Source organism: Cottoperca gobio, chromosome 19, assembly GCF_900634415.1.
Source record: "Cottoperca gobio chromosome 19, fCotGob3.1, whole genome shotgun sequence".
Lineage (NCBI taxonomy): Eukaryota > Metazoa > Chordata > Actinopteri > Perciformes > Bovichtidae > Cottoperca > Cottoperca gobio.
In genome coordinates this window covers 5,690,543-5,715,214 of record NC_041373.1, presented here as the reverse complement: position 1 = coordinate 5,715,214, position 24,672 = coordinate 5,690,543, and the positions used below count along the sequence as shown (strand labels likewise).

Sequence of the window (24,672 nt, the reverse complement as noted above, 5' to 3'; positions counted from 1 at the left end):
GCTTCCCTGAAGTCACCAGGTGGCAACATTTTGCTTATATGTGAGTTATGTAAACAACGAACGTGTCGTTGACAGAAAGATTTCAGTTCAGGATGTGGTGGATTTTTGCAGGTGAGGAAACTCAAGCTGTTGTTGTAAAATACCCTTCTGACATCATGTGGCTCTTTGTCAAATCGAATCTTGGATTTGGAGAATCGTGAATTTTGTAAATCATTGATTATAGCCCAGAGCACAGAAATGGGGGTTATATGAATCTCGCTCTTCGTGTGTAAACTTATTCCAACTATTCTTTTGAATGCACTTCAAACAAGCATACTTATTAAACCACATTCACATGTTTCCTTTCCTCATTCCGTGAAAATATTCCCAACCCCCCCCCCCCAAAAAAAGCATACCAAACATAATCATTGTCATAAATCCAACAAAGAAAACTTAAAGTGCCATAAAACTGAAATAGAGTCAGATCTTCAAATTCCGCTCAATTATTAAAACTACCAGAAACCAAAAAGAGTGACAAAGAAAATTAAGTGTCTGACAGAAAGCTTTTCCTTACAAGACAAATGAATGAGGTTTCCCCCCTAGAGAAATTGGTGAAATAGAATTATTGATTTGAGAGTGAGTAACAGGAAGCATGCGAGCTACAGGAGTGTGACAGCAGATCTAAAGACTGTGTCAATTATTCACCATGAACATTGTTCGGACTGATTTTTACGTCTATAATCAAAACAAACCTGTTTAGTTTCACAATGTTATCCTGAATATAACAGTACATTGTTTTAAAACGTAAAATGAAGTGATCTCAACACTTTCAACCTCTTCACAAAGTGAAAAACAGTGTCAATATTAAAAACAATAGATTTTTTCAAATATTTGTGTGGCTTTGCAGGCCACTTAGTAAACACTGTGCGAACACATTTATTTCTGTCGCGCAAGCTAAAGAAACAAAAAATGTATCTGATATGTATTAATGTATTGAAAAAAGAAAAGGGATAGTACGCAAATTTAAAAAATGATCACAATCACACCAACTGGATCACATCACTCTTACTTCCTGCAAGAGTGTCTCTTCACCTTGGAGATAAAGTAAATCTGCACAAATGTTTCATGCGTGAGAACTATGTATCTCTAAATAGTTAACTTTTCATATGCTTAGAAAAACAACCCTGCTCTCAGCTTTGTGACGATGCAGCTTATAAAAAACATAAAAGATCTGGAGATACATGTTTTTTACTGGACAGGAAGGGGATGAAAAACATGCTGGAAAGTAACCCAAGTTGTCTGACAAATAATAAGGAGTTTAAAGTACAATATTTACCTCTGAGAAGTAGCAGAGTAGAAGTATAAAGCTGCATAAAATGTACCTCAAATTTGTACTTAAGAACAGAACTTGAGTAAATGCACTTCGATACATTCCTGCACAGGGAAACTCTCTGGATGAAATGAGATTGTTACAACCCTCAGAATGTAAAGCTCTACTTTTTTCTATCCCTTTTAAGTTGTTGCTTTTTAATAATAATGCGTCTAAACCTTTGTGCAATGAACTGCACCTGTGAATTTGTCTGTGTTCATAGACGGCCTCATCCTAGTCGCACTGCTCTTGTTCTGTATTTCATGCTCTTGCTAAATTTAAAGTGTTATAATAAATGTTTAATGGGTGCTGTGACTGAAGAAAAACAGTTCATCCCTCATGACTAGTGTCTGTCTTTTCAGCGTCACCATCAGGATGAACATGTTGGCGAGCTGTGACTTTGTGACGAGGGAAAAGAAAGGAACATCTGCGAGCCGCGGGGGGAGTGGAGCTAACCTTTGACTGCGAAACCCAAAACAACCTGCATCAAGAAGACAGCCTGTTACAGGAGGAGCGAAACGCTTAGGTGTTAGAGTCTGTCAGACTGTCTGTCTGTCTTTGTAGTCCTTCCTTCCTTATACTCTGTGAGCCAAAGAAGCTTGAGTCAGAAGAAAACCATCAAGGTGACTCAGAGCAAAGAACTTAACCCCAAATTACTAAAAGAAAAGCTGCAGCCGACTGCACAACTAAGAACACCTGCTTGCCAAAAGCAAACCAAACGACAGTAAAAAAGCAAAAATAAATATTTTGTTTTTTTGCTACCTTATGCCCTCTAACAGTTTTCCTGTCTGCTGTCAGTCTCTCCATCCCACTCAATATTTCACATCCTGTCTAAATCTCTCTCTCTCTGTCCCTCATGGAGAGTACCGACAGCTCGGGGAGAGGGGGAGAGTGTCCACAGCCTCACGTCTCCGCTGACCTCAGCAGCTGTCTCTTTTTCACACTTCTTGCTTTTTCACTACGTCGCTCTCTGCCCCTTCCTCTCAATAGCACTACATTTTGTTTTTGTGAGAGTAGAAATGTGTGAGATTTGTATCTCAGTCAGTGGCTGTTTTTTGCTGCAACCATGAGGCGTTGTGTTTGTGTTTCAGACTGTATATAGGAAGTGGGTTTTGGTCATTGTCATCTTGGTTTTTTGGAACCAGCCGTGACACGAGGGGGGGCAGATAAAGACCGAAATGTTACAATTATCTTTCATGAAATGAGAACAGAAGGGTTAAAGTTGTAAGACAAGAACAAGGACAACATCCCGGCCATAAAAACACGAAGACGACTTGAAACTACCGGTTGAGACCATAAACACGTCAGGAAAATGTTTATGAGGTAATAAAACCTCATATACCTATACAATCAGACTTCCTTTTACAACAGGTGGAGTCATCCCCATTAGAAATAATGCAGGTTCAAGGAACTTCCATATTGGCTTCACTTTACAGGCCTAGAGGTGGCAGCTTGGTGAATATGACATTAAAGTGAGCTTCGGTGCAACACCTTTAGATTTTTGTTAGACAGCTTCAGTAGATTTTTCATTTCATTTTAGATTTTTCCTCAGGCTTATATTTCAAAGTACTCTTTTTTTCAATTAAGACATACATTATTATTTTTTTTTTCACATTTCAAGGATAAGACTGGCCATATTTATTATTATCAATACATTCCATGGAAAGACCAAAGCCTGTAATGAGGAATTACATCTCCTAATACGTTCCAAGATCCCCAACCTGCTGGGGAAAAAGCTGGGCACTGTAGTGTCTATGAGACGTCACTCAAACAGGAGGAAGTAGTGCATTTCCTGGGGACTATTTTCAGCTGTGGATTAATCCACATTTGGTGCTTTAGTGAGTATTTGTGGCAGCAGGACGGTGTGTGTGGGATTGAGTCAAAATAATGTACAGTGTGTGTTCATGGTATTGTAGGAACATGTCAGCCGGTGCAACAGTTTGGCTCCTTGAGGTGTATTTAATAGTTTTTGGACATCAATGGAGCTCTATGGCACAGAGGAAGAAGCTATATCAGGCTTTGATACACACAACACTTGTCAGTAGATACATTCATTTTTGGTTTCGAAACCTAAAATAAAAGTTGATCTGGAGCACAGAGAGTTTTAAAAGAAGTGGACAATTCATTACTTTTTCATGGAGTTTAATGTGACATGAATAAAGCAACATTACTCCACTAAACACGCAGGGCAGTATGCTGTATGAGGAAGAGGAGAGGGAAAAAGGAGTTGTTTAGTTTTGGAGTGAAAATAGCTGAAATGTTTTGTTAAAAATTGATTTTTCTGCTGAGTGTTCAGGCAGCTCCCCAAGGAGAGGACAGTCTGTCGCTTGGCCAGTGGTGGAGGAAGTATTCCGATCCTTTACTTAAGTATAAAAACACTAATACCTGTAAAAATGTAAAAATGTATTGTACATTTTTTTAAACCTCTGTTACAAGTAAAAGTCCTGCATTCAAAATGTTACTTAAGAAAAAGTTTGTAAGTATAGTCAGGAAAAATTTCCACGGTGACTTTTATAAAGATCACATGTATTAATGTTTTAACAGTGATATTTCCTCTCCGTACACACGTCAATCAACATGTCAATCAGTACTGATACGAGTTTGTGCGTGCATCTGTCTTTCAGGTTCTCTCCCTCCTCAGACGTGACCGGCTTGTTGATATAAGCATGGTGATAACCTGGTTCTGGTCTCTTGCAGTAGGCTGGGTCCATACGCCTGGCACGGAGCCAGAGGCTTTGGAGAGATTGTGTTGGGACGGTGTTTTTTCTTTGCCTGCTTTGCTTTAAAACTGTTCTTATTTACCGAACATCCTTCTGCTTCCGTCTTTTTATGTAGGGGCGAGCGGGGTTGTCTCATAGAATGATTTCTTCTGCCTCATTTACAAAAACAAATAAGGCATCTGTCTTTTCCCTCACCATTGACGCTGCTATGCAATCGATAACATCAGTGCACCTAATTACTGTTTGAAGAGGGCGGTTCGGGCGTCTTAATTGAGCTGTACAACATTTTCATTTCAGCAGAATTTGTTCTCCTGCTCTAATGCGGGCTGGTAACCTACTTCAGGTGCATCATTAGCTCCCACTTCAAGCTTTAAGCCCTGAGCAGGGCTGAAGAGAGAGAGTAAAGATAGAGAGAGAGAGAGAGAGAGAGAGAGAGAGAGAGAGAGAGCAGAGAAGAGAGGTGAAAGAACAGAGAGATAGTGAAAGACAGAGAGATAGAGCGAGAAAACAGAGAGAGAGGAGAGGAGATAGCCTAAAAATCTCTATTCTCTCTCTCTAGATCTAAGATCTCTCTCTCTCTCTATAGAGAGAGAAAAGAGAGGAGGAGTGCAAACCTATGCATCCTCTGAGCTCACAATAAAGGAGGAAAGTTTTCTCTAAAGCACTAGCTTGGGCCGGCAGCCAGAGCTTCAGATTCTGCAGGGAGCTGCGGTATAGCTATGTTTCCCATGCAAGCTGGGAGAGAAACATGAAGGGTTATGAAGGCTTAAAAGCTTATAGTGGCATTGGGACCACAAGTTTTAATCATTTAGTTTTTGGTAATTGCACAAACAGTGAGCCACTCATCAGTTATGGACACATTAGGTCCAAACACTGCAGTGCTGCAAAAAGACAAAGTCTGACACAAATGAGTAAGCATGAGAAAGCAGACAAACACATTAAAGTACAGTATGTCTTCTGGTTCATAAAAATCCACTTACAAGCAACACTGGGATGTGTTTTTTATTTGTGATTGCTAAGCATATTTAATGAAGACAAATTTTTGGAAAATACACTTCTTTTCGTTGTGATGAAGAGGTAGATGAGAAGATGGACACCCCTCTCATATCTATTGGTTAAATACGAAGGTTGATTAGCTTAGCTTAGCACAAAGACTGGAAACATCTGTCCAAATGTAACACATTCCACCTACCATCGACTGTTTTATGGGGAGTTAGGTGACGGACTCTGTGCACTCATTTTTGATGGTTGCCTGGCAACTACTTAGAGCCAAGAAATAGTCTGGCCAAATACTCTGGCACATAACCCCCCATAAAACACTGAATTGTTGTTTTTAACCTTCGGTGTTTGTATCAGTTAAACAAACGAGATACAGCGTGATAACTAGTCAGGTTTAGAGGTTTCATTACCTTCAGGCTAGCTGTTTCCAGCCTGGTCTCACTCCCAGGGCGTCAAATACCAACGCTTGGGCAGTGGGCGAGGCACCCTTAAGCACCGAGGTCACTAATAGGCGGACCCGGACCTATATCCGATAAAATATGAAGAGTTATTACATTATAATGAAGCGTTTACATTTTACCGGCAGCAGTTTAGCAGCCCACAGATCGCATGTGTTGTAAATCATCTCACGTGACGCTACTCAGCCAATCAAATAAGTGCATTCCAAAAAAGCTGTTTGACTCGGGTGACACACACACACACACACACACACACACACACACACACACACACACACACACACACATACACACACACACACACACACACGTAATGTAAATATATTTTACCAACAGCTATGAGGGGGGTATTAATCTTTTTATCTAATGTTTTTAGAGAGCATCATTTCCTCAAAATCTAAGCTACTGTTTTAATATCGGGATAAGACTCGGGTCTTATAGTCGTAGCTTTGTCCATCATTTCTATGAGTTATGATAACTTGCACTCACTGAAGTAACCGTTCAGATTTGTGAATGTGGCGATATAACATCTATCGGTGCAAGAAACATGAGCAGTTGTAAACACAGCACACGTCAGTTTAACCAGATTATCTAAACCACTTTATTTGGAGGTAAAACTGAACGTGAGCAAACTGTAATTGTTGCTCATAATTCCTCAGTGCACTGGAAAACTTGCACAGTAAGTCAAAGTTGAAAAATAAGTTTTGTCTGTAAACTGTGATGGATATTATTGGGTAACCATTTTAGAGTTAACTTTTATTTTCTCTTCTAAATACGTTGGATAATTTGAACGAATGTCTGACCGTTTTTTCTTTTTTACAGATGTCACCGTGTTCCCAGTTCTTATGTGTTATTAAATGATAAGACGCAGGTTGTTATAAACCATAATTTACTGGTTTGTGATTGAGAATGAATGTTTGCTGGCCTCTGTGCTTGGATTATAAAGAGTCTATCACATCTCTGCTGACTGATAGTCTGGTGTTGGTAACTGTGGGAGGAAATATCCTCTGGAGCGCATTAAAATAGTTTATTGCCTCATTATGAATCCTGGAACGAGAAGACGCTGATTGAGATAAACAAGCATCAGTACTCGAACGGACATGTGCGCTGTGCTGTATGTAGCTACACTCTGTATAACCTCCATCCATCCTGGTACTGGTGGGATGTAGTGACATGCACACCTATTAGCTCGGTTCAATCATATTGTCATTTGTCATATTTTAATGAAACAAAACGTAATCATTGCAATTAACTTCCAAATCAACTTACGTAAACATATGGCTGGTAACTATAATATGATTTGATGCTTGAATAAATACAGTTGTTTTCACAGCAATATAAAATAGATATCAGTGATTGATAAATAGACACTAGCTTGTAAGCAGCTTAAAATACATCATTAAAACTACTAATGCCAAGATTTCGTTTTAATCAAGACAAATATTTAAATAAAATACAACCATTTATTTCCAAAATAATTTGAATTGTGTGTTTTTATGCAAATAACCACTATTGATGACAATAAGAAAGTAAAAAATACAACAGTCTGCAGGCACTTTAACAATTTAAAAGGGATCGATAAGGGAATTGTAAAGAATCCGATCGATAGGAGAAATCCATTAGATGAATCGATGATGAAGTCGGTATAGATCAAATCTTATCCGTTCCCATCCCTACAAATATGTGTCCATGAAGTTATGGAAATATGTAAATAATGGGGAAAAATGAGTGTGACGCTGCCTAATGAAAGCCTATCAGCATTGGGATTCTCCAGACGTCAACACAATCAGAAAGGCAGGACAAACTTTCTGTCGCCGTCTGTGGGCACCCCGAGCTCTACGACTGTCACAACTGTTCAGAGACAGAACGAAAAGGAGAGGGCTGGGAGAAAAGTGAGAAAAGCCAAAGGAGTACTTGGTAACTTCTGAATATATGCATTTGTTACACGATTACAGGCATCGGTTGTAGTTACTGCGGAACCAAGTTAGCACTAATGTTACGGAATGTACATAAACGTTGCTACGGTATGTAGTATCTCTGGAGGTAAGCACCTCTTCCTTTCCTGAAGGAGCACTAAAATGTCAGCGCCCGTATTTGAGCGTTACAATGAGGCCAAAATCGCAGTTGGTCTGAACACATCTCAAGAGTTTGGTCAACGTGTAAGGAGTCGGTCGTAGTGATACACAGAGAATTATCACCCGACTCTGCAGCTCCCCTCAGCTTGATAGAGAGTTTTAGCCTCTTTCAGCTCATTGTTTGGTTTTCCATTTCCATTCACTCTCGTAGCATTTTCAGCCGCAACAGGAAGCTGTTTTCAAAGAACTCTATAAACCCACTGTAGACGACCTACCCGGCAATGAAAAAAAGTATTTCATCGATGTGCTGAAAAATGTATAAGAGGAGGTTTTGAAGCCAAAAAGTTCAGGAGATTTCATTTCTGCTCTATTGCGGCGTTAATGGGAGTCATATCACAAGTTTTAATCAATATAAGCTGAGAGAGAAAAAGAGGAAATAATTGCGAGAGTTATGGAAGCAATAAAAGCTAGAAAAGAAGAAAAGAAAGGAACTACTTGATGATGAGACAGGAGGGTAGTGTACCTGAGGGTGAGAGGTGGCAGGACGTGTCATGGGGATGAAAGCAGCAGATTTCTGTTTTAGCTACAGGGCTCAGCAGTGTTTCCTGTCCCTCAGAGTAAAGCTTTAACATATGGCACAGTCTTAAATAATCATATTGTATTGTTATAATGATAGATGTCGCCCATGTTAATGCAGAGCTTTGACTCTATCCAACTTGAATAAAAGCAGAGTTTGTCTAAAAAATGTGAGTCAAACCTTAGTGACTGCCTGAAATGCATCTTATTTAAAAAAAAGACTTGAAATAGCTTGAAAAACAACACAATTAGTGAACAATTTGTATTGAGTTTGTAAACAAAGTATAAATCATTTTGTGTCGTGCCAATATTTTCGGACTCTGAGGGGAAAGTCATTATTTGCAGGTATTTGGTCATTAACCAAAGTATTGAAGAAAAGTCAGAGGACCAACTTAAGCCTTCCTCGCACAGGACTAGTATTACCAGAGGACCTCATGTGATTTAGAAATGAACCCCCAAGTTATTATCAGGTCATCTCTGAGTCTAAGTGGACGTTTGTGCCAAATTTAAAGAAATTCCCTCAAGGCGTTTGTGAGCTATGTGTTCTTGAGAATGGGACGAAAGGAGGGACGTGCGGAAAACCAGAAAACATATCGGACAGAAAACCCGAAAACGTAATACGGCTGTCGCAGGCATAAAAAACTCCCATGAATCAATGAGACGCCGATCTGCATCAGGACTAATATTATTACATGACCTCTGAGTAAGGGGTTATGGTTAATATAGTTAGTAATTGCTTACATTTCATGGAAATTCATCCAGTGGTTGTTGAGATATTTCACTCAAAAGCAGAAATGTCAACCTGCTGGTGGGGCTAGAGGACGTGCCGGGGAGGAGCAATGTAGATACCAACAACGCTTTATCAACCATGGCCAAAATAACCACAATTGCTGATTTGTACATGCTGTGGGAGTCCCAGCTTCATCGGGAAACCAAACACCGTTGTGTCGGGGTTCATATCATCATCGGGGGGCACACACAGTTAATTGAATTTCACCAAACTTTCTTTACCGTCTCTAGCAAGTTGAATTAATCTAATTTACTACAGTGGTATTAACTAAAAATGCTGTAATTTAATTGCAATAAACGTATCAAATGGATGCCGAAATAACTACATAATGATACCGATTAGCAAAAAGACTGAATTAATGCTTTGTCAGCTCTGTCGCCAAGTTAAAAAGCAAAACACTTTTAAAATGCTTGTTTTCTGAATGGAGATTGGTTTGATCAGGGCTAAGCCAACATTGTAACCCCATCAACACTCAAAATAACGTTATTTGGGCATAAAAACAGCAGCGACATTATTGTTTACACCATAGACCAGGGGTCTATACACATACATTTAAAAATATTTTTGTCCCGTCTCTGTACAAATATAGGGTACTAGAGCTCTGGGTGTTTTCTTATGTGCAGTTTAACACTACATTGTATAGATATGTATGTAAAGACAGACCTAGATAGAAAAGTAGAGAGAATAAATAAATACTACTTTCTAGTAAGAGGGAGGTGCAAGGGTGGCCTAGTGATAAGGCACATCATTATTTGTTGTACTTGGATGGTATTACCACTTCAAACTGAGAGGAAGGGGATGCAAGGAGGGACAGAAGGATGGTAGAGAAACGAAGGAAAGATGTCATGGAAGCACAACGGTCACTATGAAGCTTTTGCAACAAAGGTGACAGAGGAAACAAGTGCTGAATCTGGGACAATGTGTGAGGTATACAGTACATGTGTGTTGTTGTTGTGCAGAATGAGCAGCAGGGAGAAAATGAGACTGAGTGAGGGATTTCTCAGGTTCACTCTAATGTATTTACAACACATACAAACACAGATACCAGACACGAAAGGGGAAATGGGCAAGCAAGAGAATGAGTTGAGGAAATGAGGGATACAAGAATAGAGGGGGGGGGGGGGGGGGGGGGGGGGGGTAGCAGGAAATGATGGCGTGATAACAGAGAAGAAGGGAGCAGAGAAAAAAACAAGAATGGAAAGGGTAAGAGGAGATGTAATAGTTATAGTATTGCTTTCTTCTTTTTCTTATGTAGCACAAAGGGGATAAAACTGCATTTCTTTGCGCAACCCTATTTTGTACAATGACAATAAATGAACATTGCACCTTGTAACCTTTTTACATACAACAGTTCTTCCATTGAGGTTAGTTGTTAAATAAAGCTGTTAAACTAACAAGGCAAACTGTTGTGCAGCTCATTTTCCTTCAAAAAAGGGAATTTTGTACTAAAAAGACAATTCATTTGGAAGGTACTCGATACTTGATTTGACCGACTCAGACTGCTGAAGCCTCAAATTACTGAAGGTTCAGCTCATTTGTGTACGGAACAAGGATTCTCTCATCTCTTATAATGTAGTGGCGCTGGGAAGCTTTAATTGTACAACCTGATTTAGAAAAATCACTTAAACTCTCTAGTAAGAGCGTAGAAGAGACATGACACCTAGAAGAGAAGAAAGCAGAGGACAGGGGTACAGGAGAACACAGAGATGACAGGTCAGGAGTGGGGAGGCAGATCTGGGTGGAGGTGAAAGAGTGCAGATAAAAAGGTGGCAGCGAGACACAGTCTGGAGATGGAGATTAAACTGCACGGGAGCTTAACAGAGTCAAGATAAGGAACGAGTAAGAGTGGGCCAGCAGAACATTTAGAGAATCAGAGAACAAGAGAAAGAGAGAAAAGAGAGTGTAGCTGCAGGGTGAGAAAGAGTCTCATTGAGAATGAAAGAGAATAAAAGAGCTTGTGGAAAGTGGAAGGCATGATTAAAAAGGCTGTTCCTGGATCTATACAAGCATTAATAAAACATCTAATGCACGTCTGTGAGACTATTTCTTTCTCTCTCTGCCTCGCTTAGCATGGATACTATCTGCCCTTAATAACAGCTTTTTATTCCAGAACTCAATGCAGCCGACGGACGTGGCCTCTCTCTCTCTCTCTCTCGCTCTCTCTCTCTCTCTCTCTCTCTCTCTCTCTCTCTCCCCCCCTCATGCATTATGAATACCCCATTACAACTTGTTGACTTGCACTCTGGGGTCCTGTGGCATGTTGACGGACCACTCTGCAGACAAAACTAATCAACGGCATCATCATTAGGCGCACCAATGGACAGGCAGCCCGCACTGATTGGGTTATTTCACCACATCACGTGGCCCCAGACCTCGGTCTGAACCCTGTCTGATGGTTCACTATATCTATTGCAACCAAAGTCAACTGGGTTAAGCTAAAAGCCTAATCCAATGCTGCTGAAGTCACACAGATACCCCGAGGGGTGGCTCCACATCACATAACAATTAGTCTTCCAGCTGGAGTGTACCAGGAAGTGTCGGGTGCAGGCAGGCCTCTGATTGGAGGCCTCTGGAGATGAGGCTAATGCCAGCTGGCAGTGAGCGCAGGCCAGACAGCCAGGCTCAGTCGCACAGATCTGAGGGACAATACAATGCTGGCACACACAGTCGGCCCGCTCTCATTTCAGATGTGTCTGTGCTCGACAGCATGTGCAAGTGTGCTATTTTAGACGTACTTTGAGCAGATCCTTGGGAAAATCTTGGCCGACGTTCAGTCCTTCCAGGTTGCCGATGAACTGCGTGCACGACATCCTCTTACCGATGTTCTAAAACAAAGGAAATATACTTAATTTCATACTAATAACTTAAGTATTCAGATCTCTACTTCAGTAAAAATAGCAATACTACAATAGTACAAGTCCTGCATTCTAAATATTAGAAATACAAAAATATTAGCATCTAAATATACTTAAAGGACCACAATTAAAAGTACTCATTATGCAGAATGCACCATTTTAGAATCAGTTATTTTATATCACAGAATTATAGTTATTAATGCATTACGTGTTCATCACTTTAATGTTCCAGCTGGTAAATATGGAGCTAATTTTAATTCCTTTATATACGGCTAGGTAGTTTAGTATAATACTACATCATCATTTATAAGTGGATTTATATTTTGTGTTAATAATCTGAATCCAGTATAAAAGTACAATATTGGAGTATAATTTGGAGATCAAATTAAAAACAACAACAGCTGCTTGGTAACTTATTCTTTGATCAGATAATTCCTGATTTAAATCAAAATGTATAATTTTAGACCTTTGTTTTGGGAAAAAGGCCTTTACAGCTGCTTGTGTGTGGACAACGTTTAATATTTAAGAAGTGCGGCTTAATTTGTTAAATGAAAATAAGGTGTGTAGAAAAACATTTATTATTTAAGTCATTGATTTGATGTCAGATCTGAAATTCAGGTATCGTATTTATATTGACTTTAAAAATGAAACCCAGTCTAATTAGTCCATTAATCAAAATAAAGTTGATAACATTCTGATAATCAAGTTATACTTTAAGACATTTGTGACCAAAAATAAATTTAAAAAATGCACGTTCAAGTTCTCAATTGTGAAGATTTGCTGCTTTTAGTACATGTTTGTTTTTAGTTTTTTCAAATTTCTCTTATTTTAGAATTAATTACTGGATTAATCAAATATATTCAAAAAGTCCTGGCCTGTATATCATGATGATGGTAGTGATGATGACCACAGTTAAACTTACAGTATCTCTGCTAATATTTGTTTAAACTCTCCTAAAGGAGCTGATCTTCTCCAGCCCCTTTAATTAATCATTCTTCCGCAGAAGTGTACTATCACTGAGAAGAGTGGCCCAGATCTGCAAAAGGGGGCTCTGACTATAAAAGTAGCACATTAATGATGGCAAAGAAGCTCATCAGGCAGACCTGCAGATCAGCTGGTGATCAGTCCCCAAACTCCTGAGTTAATCAAAAGGGCATTCAAGGAGAATGCAGCTTTTAAAACTTAATCTTTTATTTGTTTTTCCTTTGCCTGAATGCAACACTTGCAGTAACGCTACCTGCACACTTACTGTGCAGTAGATTCTGTTTTACATATAGATTTACACACGTATGCCACCCATGGATGGATTACTGAACAGGACTACTGGACACAGTTTCAGAGGCCCCCCTAGCCTTCATCTGCAAAATGTCACTTAAAAAGGCCAACCAGAAAGAGACTCAAAATAACCCTAACCCAGTGGCCCATTGTCTCATAACCCACCCAAGATGCCACCAGATATGAGTTATTACTCACCTGACCATGTAGATCAGTGTTCAGCAGCATTAGGGCGCAGGTGAGAGTGTGAACTGCATCTAAAGGATGAACACAGTGAGTTACCTCCATCCGCAAAATGAGACATCCTCACTTAGAAATAAACCTTTTTTATTTACAGATACTTAAATATAATGTATGTCAACACATGCAATACTCTACTATTATTATGGCTTTCATTTTAATTAAATGAGCTAAAAACATAGCAAACAAAGCAGTTTTAATATATGCTGTAAGCTTTAACTAGCCTATACTGCTGTCATAGCACAAGACAGATTCAGCAAATGTATTTAAATATGTCCTGAAGTAAATGAATCCATTCAGGTGAGGATTCTCTGTAGGTTGATCAGTAGTACTGTACTATCACATGCAGCACATCTAAGGTTCGTAACCCTCATACAACGATAAACAGTAGCTTATAGGTAGAACCTAGAACCTGCTGAACAGTGGACAACATTCAAATGTTAAATCAAATTTTTTAAAATGAATTGTGCAATAAGCCATGAGAGGCCATGGTTTACAGTGATCTTACAACAACGAGCTTCATTGTATTCTTATTTTTACTTCAATAACATCGAATGTGAAAGTTTATATTATCATTTTAATAAAGTGCCCTATGGGCTTCCACGGTTTTAACATTGTCATTGGATATATTGTAATTATAAAACATTCATTATAGCCGCTTTAATGATGGCACGGTGGGTGTATTAAACATCCAGGAGCAGATATATATTTTTTATTGTTGATACTTGGAAACACTCCTCTGCAGTGCGACTCACCCTCTGATGGTATGACTTTTGGGTTGCAGTCCAAGTAACGCTTAGAAAAGTGTGACAGCACCCGCTCCCTCTCCTGAGTCTCCCCCATCAGGGCAAACTGCCGCAGGAAAGTCCTGCAGTCACACACACACACACACACACACACACACACACACACACAGTTAGTGTTAGTTTGGATGTGATTACATAACTGAATTTGGGATAATCATTTTTATTTAATCAAATGTAATTAGTGGCCAGAGATGGAAAGTATCTCAGTATATTTATTGAAGTTTTGAACTTCTACTTCACTACAACATTTTACATTGTAATATTATTGCTTTACTGCTTTGATCTCGGTACTTCTACCCTTACAGTTAGATACCAACGGTTTCTTTTTTTGAGGAAAAAGCAGATTTAAAAACACATGATAGTGGTAGTTGCTACGGATATACTGGATAACTCCAATGTGTTAAACTGTATAAATGTGAAGGTGAGTAGAAAGTATGGAGAACGCATGCTCAGCATAATTTCTATCTGAGTAAATAAAATAAAAGAGAAACAATAGGAATACAGTATAAACCTCTTTATTCAACAACATACGCTGTGTACTTCCTGTAGATACTGTACACACTGTCATCTCACTCTAAATGCAACACCAAGGCTTCCCTCTAGAGAGCAGCGTTTTATAGTGGAGAGGTTTCACTACACGCTAACCAAGATGAAATGAAAACATCTGCAGATTTTCATCTAATTGAGGCTAAATCAATGCCACCGCTACACAAAGTCATGTGAGGGGAAGACAACGCACGTCACAATTTAAAATCATTCTTTAATCACCAGACTGTACAGTTCTTTGAGGGGAATGAAACTAATTCCAGACAATGGTTGGTTATTTGCTCGACATGCATTTAATATTTAGCAATTATTTTATGATGAACAAACTGCCAGGTATATTACACCATCGTGTCTTCATTTCTCATAAGAAATGTATTGAATATGTATCGCCATTAGATGTATTTTTAAATGTCCAATGATGTGTTCTCACCGCAATGCCTGGTCAAGAGCGAGGCCCGTGAAGTTGAAGAAACTCAGATACTCTTCTGCTACCATACGACTGAAGTCATTACTGTAGACAGACAGACAAGATATAAAATAACATACTGTATAAGCGAGGCATAAAGCAGCAGAAAAACAACAAAAAGCTCCAGTGACCATAAAAGCACAAAATGTCAATGAAACGTTCAAATTCTATCTTTCTAAGCTCAGTGAAGGGCCTCAGTTTGTGCTGTCAGTCAGTCAGCTGGAGATGCAGACCGGAGGACAGAAGACGAAAAGGAGGAGGAGATTCCCAAGGTGCATCTCTCAGTGAGGAAAACCTTTCAATCCCACATGTTTTTCTCATCAGCGCGAGCGAGCAGCTGACAGACTGACGGGCTGATCGAGCAGTGCAGCGCTGCAGGAATGCAGATGATGTAGAACGCCGCACTTTGGAGACAGAATGTCAAGTGGCATACAGTAAATGTAAATGTACAGTAAATGTACAGGAAACTGAATGTGAACCAGGAGATGAATTCATTAAATAAACATAGGATGCAGTAGAAAGGAGCCCACAGATTTAGAGCTCTAAAGTTAACATGTTGGTTTAGAAGAGGGTTATGTAGCTTCTTATTGTTTATCAGAGTAGCAGCAGTACTATTGATATCACTATTCAGAATTACAAAGCGGATGGAAGGTACATGTCACAGAAGTCGTTGTTGTCTAACTATTATTATTAATAATTTCAAAAAGATAAAAATGACACACCAGTAGAACATTTCTTCATGTTATGTGTTTGCTGGAGTCTGTTGCTCTTAGCTTGTTGCGTACATGTTAGCTAGCACTTAGCAATCTCAACCTGATAGTTGTTGTGGACGACCTTGGCTAACAGCTCTTGATAGCAACAGCTAAGTGGTGCGAGTCTATTTAGGGTGCTTGGTAGGATGTTGGTCATCTCTACAAACAGATATCTATAGACAGTATGAACGCAGTTTCTGGGACAACGGGACTAGATTTTAGTATCGGGAGTTTTCTGGTTTCCGTTTGTAGTCTGACATCTACTGACCAATCACATTTGAGCCAGGTAAACAGTCCGTGTAGAGAGCAAAAGAGGAGGAATGCACTGGGCAAAATGCAATCTCAGAACCCATTGGCTCTCATCTGAAGACGATTTTGCTTTTTTATTATCTGAAAGTTAGCTTCTAAACTGTGGATCGGCCTGTAAACAATGACCAGCGCATGGAAGAGGAAGTCTTGGCCCAGATAGCCACTGGCTATCCCGGGACTCCCAGAGACATTGCCAGTTGTCCCCAGACGCTTATCGCCATCAGACCGATAGCCGATGGGTTCTGAGATCGGGTTGTTGGTAGGTTATTGCCCGGGTGTTTGGGATGGTAGCCATGAGAAGTTTAACAGAATATTAATATTACATATGCAGGATTACAAAACAATTCAATTCTACACAACAAGCACACTTCTGAGATGTTCAGACACTTCAACCTACAACCCAATAAAAACATCTAGCAGCTCACTTCTTGCTGAGGTGGCGCGCCACATCGGACTTCCTGAAGCCGTCCAAGTTGAAGAGACGTTTGGCCAAGCGTCTGGCGGCTGCCACGTCGGCACGGTGGCTGCCGTTGGTGAGAGTGTCACTGCTGCCCAGACCCAGCCGGTCACTGAGGTCCTGGTCCAGTTCCGAATCTGTCGCCAGGCGGGCCTTGTCCCTGCTGAGAGGGTGGGAGGGAGGGGGGGTCAGAGGGTGAAGAGAGGGCAGAAATAGTGATTAGACACAAATAGATGGACAGAACAGGATATGGAAAGGAAGGAACCTTTTTGTTCCAGGAGTGGAAAGTGGGACAAATTATATAGATTTGTAAATAATTGAAAAGGAAAGAGAGAAAGGCATTAAAAGGAGGAACAAAGAATGATGGTGATATAATAATAAAACTAATAACTCCGGTATATCAATAATGTAATACAACTAATATCTGATCCCTGCAGCACTGATCTTAAAACTGAATTTCCAGCAGTAAAAGACAAGAAGGGGGAGATCTGAAAAGGTAGCTTATAAGAAAGATAAATATCTATTTAATGAAACAGTATTTATAAAACATGAAAGATGAATGGTGAGGGGATAGAGGGTGTTGATAAAAGAGGATTCAAAGACATATGGAGTGAGATAAGAGAGTGAAGAATATACAGAGTAGTAAACATAGCCTATATTTTACATTAATGTAGTATCAAGGATAACAGAATGTATGCAAATCATTTTATATTCAAACACAACATTTGGCATGATTATACACTTCACAAATCTCTTTAGCGAGCTTCCTCACTTTCTTGTTATCACTTCCTAATTAAGCCTCTTCAAAGCTTCAACCAGTTCAGAAGTGCAAAACTTATTACATCTGAATTATCCTGTGATAATAATTTAAGCATGTTATGTCACACTGAGCTGAAAAATAACTACTTTTCTGGCTGCTGGATTACAGAAACGAGTTCTCTGAGTTCAGTTACTTAGAATTCGACATGAAGCTGACTTTCATTGATGCTGTCAAGAGCTGTGTGACATTTATAGTCATGCCAGTTGGGCTGATAGAAAACAGTGACAGTTCAACAGCTGAGAGTTGTATTCCAAAAAGCAAGAAACACTTCCTGAACAAGCGGAGCTCTCATTTGGATTTCTCAGCATGAGAAACAAGCCAAGAAAACCCACAGTCCCAGGGCTTTGCTTCCCACACTTACACATCCTCACACTGTAAATGAGTCAGGCGAAATTACACCAGAGCAAACAGTAATTAATAACACAAGCCGACTTGGTATGAAAGCTTGAGGGTTCAATGGTCAACTTTGCTTTCACAAAGTACACAGAATAACAAGGACTAAGTTTACAGCCATTGTGAGGCTTTACTTGGGCACAGCAAAGCTTTGAGCTAAATGCTAACATGCTAAGCAGGTATAATGTTTACCATGTTCACCATCTTAGTACAGTGTGTTAACATGCCGCTAATTAGCATGAAACACAAAGTACTGCTGAGGCCAATGGAACTGTTTTTATTTTGCAGGTATTAAGTCCCATACGAATGTATTGGACTAATTACAATTTTGAACCTGATGATGGCGCATGATGAAAAAGCAGATGATCACCAAAATTAGTCTCCAATTCATCCTGAGTGGGACACAAATGTGTGTGCCAAATTGCATGGCAATCCATCCAATGGTTGTTGAGACATTTCATTCTAAACCACAAATGTGGACCGGATGGTGGCGCAAGAGGAAAAGTCAAGAGGGCACCAAAGTTATGAGGATACATCATCTGGGGACCATTAATATCTCTACTAAATTTCATGGCAATACATAATAAACTGGAAGGGCACTCAGAGCAGACCAGAGGGCAGGCCTCCAGCAACGGCGTTTCCACAAGTAAAAAATAATGCGTGTTTCCGCCCCGTGATTTCAATTTGCTCCAAAATTGAATGGGTTCTTCCTTTGCCCATGTTACACCCTTGTTTCATGAAAATCTGACCAGTAGTTTTTCTGCCATACTGCTGACAGACAAACAAACCAACAAACCAAACCGAAAGCATTACCTCCTTGGCGGACGTAAAAAAAAAAACACAAATGTGAACCTCATGGTGGGGCAAGAGGAAAAGTCAGAGGTTCTCCAAAGTCAAAGGATTTATTATGTGAGAACCATGGCTTTGGTTGCTTTCCACTAAATGATGTACTTCAGTTAGAAAATATATTTTATATCAGCAAGAATATGTTTAAAAATAATATTTAATAAATATATATACATATTTCATGGCTCACCTGATCTGTTTTCTTTGTTTGAATTACGGCAATTCATAGTTATGTTTAAACGCTCTAAGCAATAACATACAACACATCTTCTTTGTAGCGTCCATTTTGGTTCCACATTACGACTTAAAGCTCACAAACGACTTTCTAACTCAGGAAATGGAACCATCCAAGGAGCACGTAAATAAACCAATATTTTAGTCTGGACCAAAGTGGTGGACCAACAAAGCGTCGACCTTCAGGGCCTAAAAGGTGAAGCCAATAATGAAGTAAAAACTTGCATTCTTGCAAATGACCAACAGGGGGCGACTCCACTGGTTGCAAAAAGAAGTCTGACTGTATAGAAGTCTATGAGAAAATGACCCGACTTCTCACATCATTTATCAGTAAACATTTTCTTGATGAGTTTATGGACTCACTTGCTAGTTTCAAGAATTCTTCAATACATGATTGAATTATTAAATTATGGTTTAGAACAAAATATACAAAAAAACAGGGTGTGGCTACCTTGTGATTGACAGGTCTCTACCACAGTGTTGTCCGGTGTTGTCTGTGTCTTCATCTTTAATTTTAACTCATAGTGTTTTCACTTCATGAAAGTTCATTGTAACATTTTGGCTGCTTAAAGATGTCTTGTTAAGCGTTCAGTTGACTATGTCTACTCCTTATCTATACAGTATCTATACATTGCCATCCCTACAGCCATGCTGCTAGCATTGTGCATAGAAAACACAACATTTTAATGTAGATCTCAGTATTGCAGCTTTAACACTGTTCGGAGATGATCTACTAGTTTAAAAACAAAGTGAACAGGCTTGCAAATAAACTCGGCACGGCTCCTGAAACCTAAAAACAGTTTGAACTTTCCTTCCGGACAAATTTCAATTTCAAATTCTCTGATTTACATACACAAACAGGTGAGCGAGGTTCCTGGGCGGAGACCTACCTGTGACAAGACCGCCTAATCGACAAATACCTCTCCTCTCCGACTGCCGCTGAACCCTGACAGCAGAAGACGGACGATGACCTCATTGCTGTGCCCTGAACGCCACCTCTCCTCAGACTGCTCGTACGACTGAACCCTCCTCCTCTCCTCCCGGCCTTGTAACCTGAATGCATCACTGTCGCAGAGGAACACCTTTAGTCCCTCCCAAGAGGCCCGCAGACTTTGACATTCCTCTGCTTGGTTTTGAGTCAAACTGGGACTTCATGGGTCTCCCGTTTTTCTGTCCTCCACTTTCTCCCTCTGTGTTTGCTGTCATTTGATCCTCACAGCAAGCTTTTTTCCCTTCCAAAGTAAAAAAGCAGTTTGTCCTGCAATTCCTCTCCTCTAGCTTTTTTCCCTCTGAGTCTGTTTGCTGTTGTTCCCTCTTTTCCCTCCTCCCTCTCTTTCTCCCTCCCTGTTCCACTGTGTAAACTCTCACTGTCCCCTGCTGACCTTGGATTCGAAGCATGGCATGAAACTTGGCTTGTCTGTTGCTTAAAAATCCCCCTCCCTTCCCTTTTCTACCTTCCATTCATTCCTCTCTCTCTGCATCTCCAATTACACACACTCAGTATATCCATCATTTGAGGGTTGTACAATTTCTAGTCTACCTTGTTTCTAGCACACCTACAAAGAAAACAAAGATATGAGGTTTCAGGTTTGACGTGATATATCCACTGTGTGTGTGCCTCTACAACCATAACTGCCCAGGAGAGAGAATAGATGGCCTTTTGTCAACACCCGAGTCTATTGTTGAATGTGTTTACAGCATATGCTTCATCTGGGCCTGCAGGAGTGTGTGCACAATCATAAGATTAAGCCGGCACTCAAGTTTAGGCTTAGCCTCCTGTTTGCATTGTCTAATCAAGAGACGAGAGGTCCTGAGAGAATTCCCAGTGTCAGCCTCTTGCTTTAACGGTATCCCCGCATAATGCTGTCCACAGCTCTGCACAATGAGCCACTGTCTAATGGAGCATACTAACAGAAAAGGGTGATGTGAGGGAAGGAGGAGGAGGACGGGAGGGGAGTGAAATTCCAACTTTTATCAAAGTATGGACTTCAGAAATATTTGTCTCGCTCCTAGATTCCACAGCTCCAGGGCTGCCAGAGTCGGGCCGGTTATAAAAGTGTGATAAGATCGGTGCTAAGCAAACATTTACCTGAGCTAGTCCAGTGGGATTTTCTCTCATATAAAGAGTTTTATCAGGAAGTTGAGAGAAAAATGTACAAGTTATTGTTCCCAGACATTCAATAACAAGAGAAGAGAAAGCAAAAGGAACATGCTCAGCCTGGGGTGGCCAAACTTTAGCATGCGGGCCAACCTATTGGCATATTTCTAAATTGCTCTGTATGTACATTGCACATCCTAGTTTAAACACTAGATTTAGTGAAATTATCTCTGTCTTAACCTTTTGGCACATTGACCAATAGTTTACCATTTTCTGCCTGTTCTGTTTGTTACATCTTAATATTAGACAAGAACAAGGAACATGGAAATATTCAGATTCAACTTTGGTCTTCTTGTGACCTTTGGTCTTCACTAGACATACCTCTGTTCCTGCTGCTCACAGTTACCCACCTGCATTAGATTCATTTATTAAAAAAGCACCTGACAGCATGATTGCTCTCCTGTTACGCCATCTAGTGGTAAAAGCAACAAGGTGACCCAATGCAGTCCCTCGTCTCTGCAGTACTGTCACAGTAAGTTAGGGTGATATTCACAAATCAGCTCTACTTCACCGTCACACATAAGAACCGTAGCACATCACTTCCCCACAAAAACGGACTGTTGTCCCAGATATTTTGCAGGAAGGAGGATGTAAGATGCATTAAGAAAGCTACTGTTTTGCTTTGAATTAATATTCTGTATGGAAAAAATAGACAAAGGATTCTGGATACAAAATAAAGTCTCCTAAATTGCAGGTGGGAGTCTGTGGAGAGTTATTTTTAAAAAAAGTATTTGCGACCCTGACAGTCAAGGTGAGTCTCTCACTGCTGCAGCAGCCATCTGCCTCTCTCTCTCACACACACACACACACACACACACACACACACACACACACACACACACACACACACACACACACACACACACACACACACACACACACACACACACACACACACACAAAGACAAAGCATACACTTGAAGTACACAGCCATCCGAAAATCAATTACAGGTACACGTGCATGCACACACTCAAACACAGAGATACGGGAATATGCACAGATGGAGTCACGTATTACACGCACACACACTAACACACAAGCCTGCCTGGCAGACAGGAGAGGGACAACAGGCAGCCTTCTAGTGACCTTCACTCTAAAGCTCCAGAACAGCACTGCAGCACTGCTCTGCACAAGGAGAGGGACACACAGACAACCATTCGTCTGGAGACTGACAACAGTCCAGGGGGACTGACTTCAGATAAAGGCAGTGAATACTGAATTAACATATAAACCTCAACTGTTTATGATGTTCCTTCAGGTTGCAAAATTCCGGGAATATACAATGTGAAAACTTTCCATGGGAATTTTTGGGCAATTTATGAGAAATAACAAGAATAAAATGGGAATATTGGGATTATATGCTCAGGCTGTATGGTCATAAACAGATAGAAACTCACCTTTTACCCTATCATAAGCAAACGACTAATTTGTGGTGAGTTGGCTGCTAGCAAGTTAACTAATTGGGACAGGTACTTTAACATTTCGACAATGTGGGCTGTGTGCACAATAAAGTTAAAAGTGAACAGTTCATTTTTAAAATAAATGTTATACAATAAAGAATGAATGGAAATATATTAGTTAAAACTCCTCACTTAGCATGCTCAATCAAGCTACAACTAACAGCTAACGTTAGCTAGCAAAAACTAGCAGGTGTTAACATTAACTATAAACTGTGTAGCGTTACTTTGTTTTAGGCTTGGTCAACTGAAATATCATGAAAAATATAAAATATATTCCAGTAATATAATAAAAACATACATGGCAACATGAAGTCCTCTGGATCAGACAGTGGAGTAGTGTCGGCAGTAGTGTGGGCTGCACATGTGATGCAATCTACATGCAGAGGGTTGTAATTTTACTGTAGGCCTACTTTAATGTGGTGCTGGACAATGATCTGTAGCCTACATGTGATGTGATGTGACTGCAATTAATAGGGAATACTTTAACCAAAATATACCAGAAGACTATCACTAGCTATCACTTTTTTTTATATGCGTCTCCCCTAAATAATTTCACTATTAAAAAATTACGTTTTTAAAAATTCAATTATGCAAAAATGTCAGAACTTAACTTCCCTTTCCTCCAATTTTTCCATTCATTCACAAGAGTCTATGAACTGTTTATTCAAAGAATACAGGTTGAGGTGAGACAAGGTTCATTTTGAGTCTTTTCTGCTGTAGCCTGCATATTAAACATATGACAGCAAAGAGATGTGTTGATGATTTAGAGCAGGGGTGTCAAACATACGGCCTGTGGGATGACTTTGCAAAGTGTAAAAATGACAGAGCTATTAACTGCTATTTTTTTTTATGTATAAATGTTATACATTTACAAGGCAGGGGGATAACTTAACCTTCGTCCTTAATAGTTCCCACTTTAGTTTGTATGGTGTGGTGTGTCAGTTCAGGTGGTCAGGATTACTGCACAGATGTGGAAATTAATGTAAATTTAAAATCATTTTAAGATTTTGACAAGTTGTTTTGATCATAAAGTAAATTACTATATTGTTCAGTTCCAGATACCTGTGTCTAAATGTGTTCTGCCTTTGCAGATACACTGTGATCTGTAAGTTGTAATGCACATATGTAAATGATAAACTGAGGCATAATATTGTTGAAATTGCACTTATTTTTCTTAAGAAATTTCAGGTTGTTTATAATGTTTTGTAAAAAGATAGTTCATTAAATGTGAGCATTTTCAGAATGTACTTGTACTTTTTTGCACTAAAACAAAGGGAACAATTTGGAGTTGTCGTTATTTATTGGTTATTATGCTATAATTTTACTAGTCTGGCCCACTTCAGATCAAATTGGGCTGTGTGCGGCCCCTGAACTAACATTAGTTTGACACCCCTGATTTAAATATGATCAAGACTGTATCCTCATATACCTTCAGAAATGCTGCTCTTGCACTTGCCTTATTTCAGTGTAGAGTGGAGATAAACGGGACACAGAGAATGATTTGCAACAACAAACATGACCCAGATTCACCATCACTTAGATTCTTGGTGAATCACTAAAGTCACTGAAGAGTTACTACTAAGAAGAGCATGTTTACATTGGGGATTGTTAGACTATCATCAAAATACAATCATGACTTTTGCAAGATAAGGCCAAAATAGCAAACTGTGGAACCATTTCTTTATGGAGCAGGATTTGTGCACCGGGGGCCTTGTCAAGTTGAAACAAGAAAGAGACAAACTGTAGCCGCAATGTTGGAATCTCACTACCGTCTAAAATGTCATTGTATGTTATCGCTTTAAGATTTAAAAAGGGGCCCTCTGATCCAAGAGGAGAGTCGCACTCAATGACAAGAAGTCATTTTATTTACAGAAGACAAAACGTTCTTTGGTCCGAACCATGAAAAACAGACCACAAATACACTAAACTATATGGACTTGACGTATAAGATAAAATGATCCTTATAATCAGTGTTAGGGGGATTTTTTAAAATTTACAAATCAAACTGATTCTGCATTATGAGTTATTAAAACTTTTATGGAAAGCTGAGATGAAACGCACATTATGTAATTTCCTGCAACTAGGGGT

The 24,672-nt window shown here is 39.7% G+C and overlaps 1 protein-coding gene across 5 annotated transcripts in view; it reads right to left on the bottom strand.

Annotated features, from left to right (window-relative positions):
- LOC115025048 (PH and SEC7 domain-containing protein 1-like) overlaps nucleotides 1-24,672 on the bottom strand; it is an 84,303-nt gene that overhangs the window by 31,187 nt on the left and 28,444 nt on the right. For 4 of the 5 annotated variants that reach the window (XM_029457036.1, XM_029457035.1, XM_029457037.1 and 1 more), the window contains 5 exons: nucleotides 16,641-16,835; nucleotides 15,119-15,199; nucleotides 14,092-14,204; nucleotides 13,295-13,353; nucleotides 11,702-11,791 (listed from right to left, as the gene is read on the bottom strand). In XM_029457036.1, the coding sequence (XP_029312896.1) occupies nucleotides 11,702-11,791; nucleotides 13,295-13,353; nucleotides 14,092-14,204; nucleotides 15,119-15,199; nucleotides 16,641-16,835 (538 nt within the window). Of the gene's footprint in view, nucleotides 1-11,701; nucleotides 11,792-13,294; nucleotides 13,354-14,091; nucleotides 14,205-15,118; nucleotides 15,200-16,640; nucleotides 16,836-19,855; nucleotides 20,257-24,672 lie in introns of those variants that run through there. The other variant, XM_029457040.1, reaches the window with a different exon arrangement.